A 12137-nucleotide genomic window follows, 5' to 3' on the forward strand; every position below is an offset into this window, starting at 1 on the left:
CACCACACTTGCCTTTTGTTCACAGATGCCCTGGAGTTCGATGACTTTACGTTGTTTTACTGTGTATGGAACCACCCCCCCCCCCCCCGGCAGGTACTCACACACCCAAACCGGAAGAGATCTGGAACAAGTCAGCAGAATGTGCTGACGGCAGAAGACAGGTCACTTTACCAGAGCTGTTTTCGGGCCCCCACCTAGGCCATTGTGGGCATCACGCCATCGCATTCCACAGCTCGAGTGGCCCCGAGGAAAAAGCGGTCTGTTCTGCTCTGCTCCCAGCACTCCCCCCCTCCTCCCGATGGGGGCCTACACCGGCTCCGGAGCTTGGGCTAAACAGCCACCTGCATTCTGATGCCAAAACGCTCAGGTCCCCGCTACTCAGAAAGCACAACTGGAAACAACCCAAACACACACAGAGAAAGAACACAGTGCATCCAGTCACAGAATGGACCATTACGTAACAGTGAAGATGACCCAACTAGCAGGTACGAGCCCCAGCAGGTGTGTCCTGGCTGACTCGGGATCCACCCCAGAAACCACACACAAGGAAGGAAGGGAAGGAGGAAGGGAGAGAGGGAGGAAGGGGAAACAATACACACGGTATGACACTATTTTTATAAGGTTCAGAATTCCACAAAACTAATTTGTGTATTATTTAGGAAAGCATGCGCAGCTGGTAAAAGGCGTTTAAAGAAGGAAGGGAAGAGGTCGATTATCAGGATGGTGGTGACTATGGGTGGAGAGGCAGGGACTGGGAAGAGGCACAGATTGGTTATGCTCTGCTTCTTGAGTGGTGAGCTCCTGGGGTTATGGTTATGCTTTATAATCGACACATTATAAACATTCGTTTGTGTATATGAAATGACATAATAACACTTTAAGAAGAAATTGCCAGCTCAGCGCCCAGTAGAGTCCAAATCTTACTTGCCGCCACCGAGAGCTGTAACCGACGGGAGGAGCAAAGGACCCTGGAGACTTGTAACAGGACATGTGGACGTCTCCCTTACCAGGCAGACTGCCGCTTTCCCAGCCCTGCCTCTCTCCTACGGGGAATGACCACCTCTACCCCACGCAGTTCCGCGGGGCCACCACGGCATGACTTCCTTCCCCTCGCAGACAAACAAGCTCAGGAGAGCCTGGCAGGAGCGCTCCGCCCGGGTTGTAGCATGGGCACGGGATGGAAGGCAGGGGCTGCTGAGTCATTTGGGCCACAGGGTCCCCACAGGGCCGTCATCCTGCTCTGGACGCCCCAGGGCTGCCCTGGTTTTTGTCCCTCCTGGCAGATCACCTCTACCTTCCGGGCTGTGAGCAGCCAGCATCATTAGAAAGCAAAACAAAGACAGAAACGAACCCTTTTCTTGCTTAAGCTAATCAGAGCAGGTTTCTGTTGTCTGCGCTCCAGGAAGCCTGGCTGACTCAGGAGGAAATGTCATTTTACTAAAAGGCACGGGTGTACTCTGCACCTTACCCGAAGCAGGTACAAGGTGTCAGCAGAGACTGCTCCTGTGTGTCCTGCGTCACCAGCCCTAACGGTCTGTCCTGGTCGCTCTCGCTCACCTCCCGAAGCTTTCCAGAATACACTGGACTCCAGACGTATACAATCCACCTAGACTCATCTCCGGAACACACCCCTTCCAACTCCTGCCCGCACCTCCCGTGGGTGCCCTCACTGCCTAGGGTGCTGGGCCCAAGCACCCTCCGCTGGGCACAGGCAGCCGTGGCCGAGCGCGGGCAGGCAGGGAGCGGCTGGCCCTGCCTCTCCGCCCGGCGAGAACTCCCTCAGGCCTGGCAGAAGGCGCCCTCGTGCAGCAGCAAATGGGCCAGAGGTGCGCGGCCTGATAAAATGCCATCTTGTGAAAGTAGCAGCCAACGCGAGCGGTTATGTTAAAATCATGGTTACCCACCCCGCGGGCTGATTCCGAATCAGCTCCCCCACTGCTCCTCCTCTGAACTGCCCCACCTCGTGTGACCTCTGCGTCCCCTGGGGAAGGCGGCAGCTCGCTGGCGAGAAGCAGAGCGCGTTCTGAGATGGGCACGCACGGGGGTAGCAATGCACGTGTCGAATGGGGCTCCTCCCCTGAATCGAGCCCCTAAACTCCTCCATGGGCTGTCAAAACAGCAGCTCCGTGGGAAAGCAGACGGGGCGACAGTCGCAGTGAGGTAACAGGCCGCCTCCTCGGGTTTGGAAGTAACTCATCTCAGACCTGTTCCCGGTTTACCTACGACCCTGCTCCCTCCGCTGTCTCCCTTCAACGCCAAATCCCCACCTCCGCCAGGAAATGGAAGCTCAACGACCCAGAAATAATTTGAACAAACCTATTTCACCGAGGATGCTCTCATTTTTATCTTCATTAACTCCTTGGTCCCTGTCAAGTACGCTGAGAGCAGGATTTATGTTTTAGCTGCTGGGTCTGGAGGATCTCAAAATTTCGACAATTTGTGCATTTAACTGAGGCAGAAGATATTACGTGCTTTGTAGACAGATACGAATTGTTTTCCTTTTCTATTAAAAGAACACTGTAGAGGCGCCTGGGTGGCTCAGTGGATTAAGCCACTGCCTTCGGCTCAGGTCATGATCTCAGGGTCCTGGGATCGAGCCCCGCATCTGCCTCAGCATCCCTGCTGAGCAGAGAGCCTGCTTCCCCACTTCTCTCTGCCTGACTCTCTGCCTACTTATGATCTCTCTCTCTCTCTCTGTCAAATAAATAAATAAATAAAAATCTTTAAAAAAAAAAAAAGAACACTGTATTACCTCACTCACTGTATTTTTTAACTGAAAGAATTTAAGGTAGCACGATGCCCAGATGCTAATTTTTTTCTCACGAAAGAGATATCACCCATTTAATAAACCCACATCTTTTCCTGTCTCTCTCTCTCTTTTTTTTTTAAAGATTTACTTATTTATTTGTCAGAGAGAGAGAGCACACAGGCAGGCAGAGCGGCAGGCAGAGGCTGAGGGAGAGGCAGAGGGAGAAGCAGGCTCCCTGCTCAGCAGGGAGCCCGATGTGGGACTCGATCCCAGGACCTCGGGATCATGACCTGAGCCGAAGGCAGCCGCTTAACACAGTGAGCCCCCCAGGCGCCCCACATCTCTTCCTTTCTTAGGAGAAAGCCACACGCACATGCACACGCACGGCAAGGCTGTTCTGCTCAGCAGAACGGCTGGAGGGAGTCGCAGCTCGTCCTGGGGGACTGGCTCTTTATAAGACGGTGCCGAGGGAAACGCTGAGGTTTGGGGGGTCTGCGAGGGGCCCGAGCGACAGCAGCTACCAAGACATGAAACACTCAGTCCTGAAGCTCACCTCACTGGTGCCCGTGGAAAAGCACCACTCTTGATTCAATTAATTCTGTTTTTTGTAAAATGTGGGGCTCCTCAAAATCCGTTCAGGAGTCTTCTTCAAGCACACATCACAGAAAGTGCTAGAAAAGCTTCACACCCCTGAGCTCTCCGTGCCTTCCTGATGACTGGTCAAATTCAGCATTTCTGTCCCAGCGTATCTCCCAGTCACACCTGCCTTTGGTGAAGTCACGGAAAGGCAAACACTGCTGGTGCTGCTGGGAGGCCAGCTTGCTCAGAGTAAGTCAAAACCAGAAACAAGGTTGGAACTCCTCAGGGATAAGGTCCCAGAACACTTGCTTCAAGCACACAATGGATTTTATAAGTGACGTTCCACAGAATCTGTTCTACGTTTTTTGGGTTTTTTTTTTTTTTTTTTTTTTTTTAGATTTTATTTATTTGGGAGAGAAAGAGAGAGCGAGAGCACATGAGTGAGTGGGGAAGGGGCCGGGGGCGGGGAGAGAGCGAGCGTCAGGCAGACTCTGCGCTGAGTGTGGAGCCTGACATGGGGCTCAGTCTCATGGCCCATGAGATCACGACTGGAGCCAAAATCAAGAGTCAGACGCTCAAGGAGCTGAACCACCAGGAGCCCTGAACCTGGTTCTATTTTAAGATGGTGTTTTTCTTAGCAGGATGCAACAGTTGGGCATACCTTTGAGGCAACAGAAAAGATTCACCAAAATATCCTGAACTGACTGATGGGCAGAAGGGTCTTACAGTGTATTTCCTCTCTGGGTGATTCTCACATGGGCTCTACAGTTTCATTCAAAAGCCAGGTTTCAATGTGCAGAATTCTGAAACTATAGGATACAGTGAAGAGAAACACGCTATTCACCATCAGACGGGGAGTTCGTCTCCATTCTTGGATCCTATGACACAGAGTTGGAGACTTGATCTTGAGGCCAGTCTTCTACGTGGCCCTACAGACAGGTCAAGCAGAACTTACCAGAAGCATTGCTGATGTGCCATTGGGCCTGGATAAGTGGATGGACATTTCAGGAAACATCCTGTCAATGCGGCTGATCACGTCATCAACATACCTGAGTGGGAAAAAGAAATGCACACGTCTGAACGGGACCTCAGTCAAAGAACCCGAAGCTACAGTGTCCTGAAGGCTTCCCTCTTCAGCTGCTCATCAGTGTGATGCAGTCAAGAAGGCAAGTGGGATTTACAAGTGTCTTTACAAAAAATACTACTCCCTCATTCCTCCTTTTCAGGCCAACCAGTTTTTAGTGCTTTCTTCTGGTATTTACTGCCATATTTCTATATGATATGTTTTTAATGCCAGTTCTTGCTTTTTCATTTCATTTTATTTTTTTGTTTTCACTTAAATTCTAGTTAGTTCAGATACAGCATGATACCACTGGCAGGTGTACAACACCGTGATTCCACAATTCTGTACGACCCCCACCACTCCTCACAAGAGCAATTCTGAATCCCCACCACCTGTTTCGCCCAGCGCCCCCCACCTCCCCTCTGGTGACCGGCAAGCAGTGTGTTCCCTATAGTTAACAAGTTTGTTTTTCGGTTTGTCTCCCCCTTCCCCTCCCCCTTTGCTCATTTGTTTTATTTCTTAAATTCCACATATAAGTGAAATCATATGGTATTTGTCTCTCTCTGGCTTATCTCACTTGGCATAGTACTCTCGAGCTCCGTCCATGTCGTTGCAAATGGCAAGATTTCGTTCTCCTTTACAGCTGAATAATATTCCAGTGTGTGTGTGTGTGTGTGTGTGTGTGTGTGTGTGTGTGTGTGTTTTCCTTTATCCATTCTTCCTCTATCCATCAACTGAGGGACACTCGGGCTGCTTCCATAATTTGGCTATTGTAAATAATGCTGCTATAAACGCCCTGGTGTGTGTATACCTTTGAGTTAGCATTTTTGTATTCTTTGGGTAAATATCTAGTAGTGAGATTGCTGGATGGTAGGGGCGCTCTATTTTTAACTTTTTGAGGAACCTCCATACTGTTTTCCAGAGTGGCTGCACCAGTTTGCATTCCCACCAACAGTGCAAAAGGGTTCCCCTTTCTCCACACCCTTGCCGACACCTGTCATTTCTCGTGTTGTTGATTTTGGTCCTTCTGACAGGCGTGAGGGGGTATCTTACATGGTTTTGATTTGTACTTCCCTGATGATCAGTGATGTTGAGCATGTTTTTATATGTCTGTTGGCCATCTGGATGTCTTATTTGGAAAAATGTCTATTCATGTCTTCTGCCCACTTTTTAAATTAGATTATTCTTTTTCTGGGTGTTGAGTTTTATAAGTTCTTTATATATTTTGGTTACTCACCCTTTATCTGATATGTCATTTACAAATACCTTCTCCCATTCCATAGGCTGCCCTTTAGTTTTATTGGCTGTTTCTTTTGACTGTACAGAACCTTTTTACTTTGATGTACTCCCAGCACTTTATTTTTGCTTTGGTCTCTCTTGTCTCAGGAGACCTATCTAGAAAAAAGTTGCTATGGCTGACGTCAGAGAAATTACTGCTTACGCTGTCTTCGAGGGCTTTTATGGTTTCAGGTCTCACATTTTGGTCTTTAATACATTCTGAATTTACTTTTGTGTAAGGTGAAGGAGAATGGTCCAGTTTCATTCTCTTGCATGTTCTGTCCAGCTTTCCCCACACCATTTGTTAAAGAGACAGTCTTTTCCTTATTGCATCTTCTCTCCTGCTTTGTCGAAGACTCACTGTCCATTCTAACTGTGGGTTCATTTCTGAATTTCTATTCTGTTTTATTGATCTTCGTGTCTACTTCTGTGCCAGTGCCATACTGCTCCAATTACTGTGGTTTTGTAATAGAACTTGAAGTCTGGAATTGGGACACCTCCAGCTCTCTCTTCTTTTTCAAGACACCTTTGGCTCTTCAGGGTCTTCTGTGGTTCCACGCACACGCTGGCATTGTTTGTTCTAGTTCTGTGAATAACGCTGTTGGTATTTTGATAGGGACCGCATTAAATGTGTAGATTGCCTTGGGCAGTACAGACACTTCTAATCCACGAACATGGAGTGTCTTTCCACTTCTTCAATTTCTTTCATCAGTGTTTCCTAGCTTTCAGAGTACAGGCCCTCCCCTCTTTGGCTAGGTTTATTCCTAGGTGTCTTACTGGTTTTGGTGTACCTGCAAATGGGATTGATTCCTTCATTTCTCTTTCTGCTGCTCGATTACTGGTATATTGAAATGGAACAGATTTCTGTATGTTGGTTTTATATCCTGTGACTTTACTGAATTCATGTACCAGTTCGAGCAGTTTCTTGATGGAGTCTTTTGGGTTTCCTATATATAGTATCATGTCATCTGCAAATAGTCCAAGTTTTACTGCTCCCTTGCTGGTTTGGGTGCCTTTTCTTTTTGCTGTCTTACTGCTGTGGCAAGGATGCTTTTTCATTTTAAGCATGACCTAGTGACTTTCTTCTACAGAGATCAGAATTTAGCTGTCACCATCTTGGCCACTGGGCTCCAATACAGAGGCTCTTCCCTCTGCCCTTCTGGTCTAGGGATGGCAGTAGCCTCGCTGTCTCCTGTTTGGCTTCTCACTTCAGTTACCTACATAACTAATTCCCTGGATTGAATTCTCTTGGATTTAAATACCTGAATTCCTATCTTGCTGGTTGGACTCTAATTCAAGTTACATCATAATTTTTGCTTAAGTCTGTATTTGGTGTGTACATTCTAAAATCTCTGCATAGATATTATTTATTTATTTTTGAGAGAGAGAGAGACAGAGACAGAGAAAGAATCCTGAGCAGGCTCCATGGCCAGCATGAAGCTGAACGCAGGGCTTGAGTGCACGACCCTGAGATCATGACCCAAGCCGATGTCAAGAGCTGGACACTCGACCAACTGAGCCGCCCTGGCGCCCCGAATACCTGCATGTATTTTAAGTAGCCACACAGGGGCCCACGAGTACATACATTCATTTGTACAGCTTCCTGTTTTGCCTTGATTTTCACTAGGTTAGTCTTCTCTGTGCCTACTACAATGTTATCCGCGTTATCCCCGAACTCTCTACCTGACTCTAAAACTTCTCTTGCTACGGTCGGACACACCAGGCAACCTATCAGTTCCGTTTTTTCCTGGACACGTTCCTCTGAAAGAGAGTCTTCTCTTTTTCTGGCCCAAATGGAACTTTTAACTTTCAAGGTTTACTAATCACCGACACTAAGTACTTAGCACGGTGGCTGGCACATACTACGCTCGTACTGGGCCATCATGGGCCTGCTCTGCAGAAATGCCCTCTCTCAGTGGGACGAACTCTCCCCACCAGTGGAGGCTCGCTGTGATGATGTCAACCCACAGCACCAACAGAGCTGGGTCTGGCTCACATCCTCTGAGAATAAAATCATACCAGCATCTGTGCTCACCACCCAATTACACTGGGGAGGTATAATACAATAGCTGAGATGCAAAACTATCTATTAAGAGCTTTGTATTGGACTTCGTATCCATTGGGCATGATAAATTAAATTACATATCCATTAGATCAGGGACATATACAAGCTATGTTCTCTTGGGAGAAGAGGGAGATTAACTCTCCACTCACAGCATGACGATATCAGCTCAAAACCAGGGGCTCACAAGAGATAAGAGACAACATAATGCCATTTGTTAAAAAGTGAACACCAATGTGTAAGTTATAAAAGGCAGGGAGTAACTGTACTGAGGAACCTATCTGGTTTTCCTCAGAGAATGTCCTCCAGCTTCAGACTTGGAGCTGAAGGGAGGGAAAACCACAGAAGGCCCAGCGCTAAGTAACAAGGACAGTAAGAAGACCGGAGCAACAGTGTGTGAGAAGGGGGGTGCAGAAAGCCACTTCCTCCTGGGAAAGGGAATCGACGGGAGACTGACACCTTTCAAGTGTGTAAGCAGCTTTTAGTAACTCAGTACCAAACAGCTCTCTCCCACCTCTAGAAAGAACCGTACGATAAGGGCCAGGCCTTGAAAAGTGAACTAGCTCAGAAAGAATGAGTGGTATTTCTTAAAAGCAAGGCCCCATGTTGTTGATTTTTTTTTTTAAGATTTTATTTTTTAAGGTAACCTCTACACCCAATGTGGAGCTCAAACCCACAACCCCAAGATCAAGAGTCACATGCAGCACCGACTGAGCCAGCCATGTGCCCCCACCAATTCCGTTTTTTTTAAAGATTTTATTTATTTATTTATTTGTGTGTGAGAGAGAGAGAGAGAGCGCACACACGTGCATGGGTGAGAAGCAGGGGAGGTGCAGAGGAAGAGGAACAAGCAGGCTCCATGCTTAGCATAGACCCCAATGCGGGGCTCAATCCCATGACCCTGAGATCATGACCTGAGCGGAAATCAAGAATCAGATGTTTAACCAACTAGACCAGCCAGGCTCCCCCTCCCATTCAGTTGATTTTTAAAATGGCTGAGGAAACCACCTTTCCTGTTAAGAACAGACCACGACACTGCATGTCACCTCACGCAGTCCCCTTCTAGATTTGTAGATTCATGATACAACCTTGGCTTTAGGCATAAATGCTATAAACAGGTAAAAAGATGAAGGAAGGAGGAAGCGAAATCATGCTGCATCACTGCCTGATGTTTTTTGAAATGGTGGATGACACAAGGCAAACTTCATGTCAAGTCACTGGAAACACTTCTGCATTTACATACTTCTTTTCTAAATCTGTGTGTATGGTTGAAACCCAATTACTTCAGACTCAGCAGGAAGCAACAATCCACTGTCCTGTGTGATTGGAGGTCACTGCTAAGCATATGCTAATGAGGAGGGGGCGGGCAATGTCTTCGGAACCAATCCTCAATCAATAACCATCATAGCTCTGGACAGGAGAATGCAAATGAACATGTGGGACTTCAGCACAAAGGTAACATCATAATCTGGCTCCTTTGTACCTTTCACCTTGAAGGTTTCAAAATGCTTTCTGGAAAACCTGGCTCTTTAGGAGGCTAGAGAAATAGGGGAACAAGTAGGTTACGTGACGATTCCGGAAACCAAGCTCAGAGTGTGGATTTCCCGGACTCCATACCAACTACTTGACTTCGATGGCTTATTAGTGAGGGCCAGAGCTCTACACGAGCAGACAAGAAATGCCCCCTGCCTTTCTGGATTCCTTCATTTACGAGATCTCTGAACACAGGACAGCAGAGAGATCTGGGGCAGAACGTTTGGTTTCCTCTCCCACTGGTGATCTCAGATGAAGCTCAGAAAACTCAATCCAAAGATTCTGTGAAGTAAAAATGCACCTCAAGGAAACGGTTTTCCATTCACACGCCTAACATAAAGGAGATGCAAATTTTCTTTTTACAGGTGACATTATGTATTTGCCAAAAAGAGAAAGAAAGTCAGCTGCGTTTTTAACTGAGAAAAACAATGTCTAAATCCTAGAAGCAAAAAATCAAAACATTTCATTTTCAGATACACCCAACCTTTAAAACGCAAATCCACCACCAGTTACTTGACAGAAATAAGGAAAGCTAGGAACATCAGATGATAGAAAGCTGGAGAGAGAATGACACTTTCTTTTTGCTGCAGGGGTGTGGTGGGGGAAGGGCTGGGAGGGGAGGGGAGGGGAGGGGAGGGGAGGGCAGGCTGGCAGGGGAGGTGGTCTCTGCCTTAACCACCTCCTTGCCAGCACTTCAGCACTTCTAGGGATGTTGCCTCCCAAGCCCGCGAGCTCGCCAGCGTCTGCACAGAGCTCGGCAACGTGCCGCGTCCCACTCCGAGTGCAGGGCTGAGGACAGGTAGGAACAGCGTGCTCTCCTCCTACACGTCCACCATATGCTCCACTCCGTTCTGTGGCAGGATCAAATTCCCTTAATTTTTACCTTTGGAATATAGGCAAACAAGCAGTAACACAGCAGCGGTGACTAGTTTACACTTGAGCAGACGCAGCGCACAAAGACATTAATATAGTGCCAAATTGAGCAGTGAGTCACAATTTGCACATATCTGTCAACCTGTTAACAGGGTAATAACTTGGAAAGATTGCTGTTCCTATTTACATTACCGAGGCCTTTCAAAACGGAGAGCTTGCTTGAAGCTCTCCTCCCAGAGCACTTGGTCGATGAGCCGGCTTCTGGTCTGAGAACCGGGCTAGAAATCACAGGTTCAGATCAAGGTGTGATTCTGAGCATCAATATTTTCAGGCAGGAAGTTAACTTTAAGCGATTAGAGAATCCAATCTGCCTGTTCTCCCCAGTTCCAGTCAGACTCTCAACGGTTTCCGCTTCCATTTTTCCCAGTGCGACCCAGCCCGGCCTTCTCCAATCGGTAAAGGCTTCCTTAGGACCAAGCTTCCGTCTCAACCACTTCAACATCTTGGCGGCACCAGAAATGATGATGCCATTCTCAGATTTCTAACATTAATTTCTGAAGCCCTATAAGCCTTGTTCTTTCTGACTGTCTTCAAGTAGCTTGGCCTGCTCCTTTCGATGTCCTTACTCTGAGAATTGAAAAATACCAGGCACTCAGAGGTCCTCTCATCAGAGGACCCGTCAATCTACAAATGACTAAGACAGCTCCAAGAGGTCGCTCCCCCACCACATCCCAGGAGGCAGCCCCTGGAGCGCCACCCCAGCATCTCCGCCCACGCACCCCCCTGCAGCCTCGAGGAAGGACACACAAACACTGCCTCCGAAACCTCCAGGCTTTCTGCAAACACATAAAGACTATCAGGTTTTCCAATTTCTTTTATCGGTGTCTTTTAATCTTCCCGGGTCATGGAACCCTCTAGAAAGGTACTGCAAACTACAATGCATGAATGTACAGCATTTTACATGCTATATTTTATATGAACTGGAGTTCATGGGCCCTTTGAAGTCCATTCCTGAACCCCAAGTTCAGAACCGCTGTTCTAGGCCTGTTTTGGAATGGAGGTATCTGGTTTTCTTCTCTGTTTGTTTCTGAATGGTGAGCTTTATTTTTCAACAAAGCTGCCTTCATTTGAGAAACAAGCTCGTCCTTGCTGCAGCCCAGAAGTGAACACACTGAAGCGATCAGGGTACAATGGCTCAAACAGTCCTTGTGACCCTAAAATCATGTTTCCACGATGGGCGGCCAAGGTTAGTTTTTGTTTGTTTGCTTGTGTTTGAACACCTGCCTCTCACCGTCACTTAGCCCTTCCAACAAAGTCAAGGACCTGCTTCTGTGACCTTAGAGGCCACCCTAGAGCGAGTAACCATCTCTGCCCTCCAAAGTCGCATCACCGTGCTTTCCAGAAGCTCCTTGCTTGTATCAAGAAAGAGGTCCCTGCCTTCTGCATCACTGCGTAAGACATGGCTCAATGATGAGCTTAAGTCTCGAGTCCTGAGCAGGCCGAGGAGGCTCCTACCACTCTCCAGCCTCAGCCGGCGTCCTTCTTCCAAGGATGGGTAGGTTTGCGCTACCTTGCACACGGTGCACACTCCGCCTTCTCTGTTTGGAAGTCTTCCCACAACCACTTCTGCTCTCAGGCCCAAGTCAGTCCAGCTCACGCTTCAAGTCTGGTTTCCAGCTTAAATGACACTTTCCTTGTGACCCTTCCCCGGACCCTTCCCCTCAGCCCCCATCACTCAGTGTTCCCTACCTCACTTCTTATGGCACTTTTAATTCTCTTTGTAGCTCCTGTCCCAGTTTAATTAAGCAATTTTTCTAGTGATTATTTGCTTAGTGTCTGTCTCCCTGAAAGGATTCTCTGCGGGCCGGCCGGCTGCTTTATTCAATGCTGAATCCCAGCACCTTGCCAGGTATCCACTAGATGCTCCTTAAATATTTGCTGAATGAGTGGACAGGACATTAAAAGTAAGCCATGGAAGCCCAGGCCAGGCAGGAAGGAAA

The 12137-nt window shown here is 47.8% G+C and overlaps 1 protein-coding gene across 1 annotated transcript in view; it reads right to left on the reverse strand.

Moving 5' to 3' along the window:
* The window catches only part of MED27 (mediator complex subunit 27), a 192642-nt gene that overhangs the window by 60575 nt on the left and 119930 nt on the right, over positions 1 to 12137 (reverse strand). The window contains exon 4 of the mRNA XM_032866130.1: positions 4284 to 4377. Coding sequence (XP_032722021.1) covers positions 4284 to 4377 — 94 coding nt within the window. The remainder of the gene's footprint in view (positions 1 to 4283; positions 4378 to 12137) is intronic.

This window comes from Lontra canadensis, unplaced genomic scaffold (assembly GCF_010015895.1).
Source record: "Lontra canadensis isolate GAN:19392208 unplaced genomic scaffold, GSC_riverotter_1.0 scaffold30, whole genome shotgun sequence".
NCBI lineage: Eukaryota > Metazoa > Chordata > Mammalia > Carnivora > Mustelidae > Lontra > Lontra canadensis.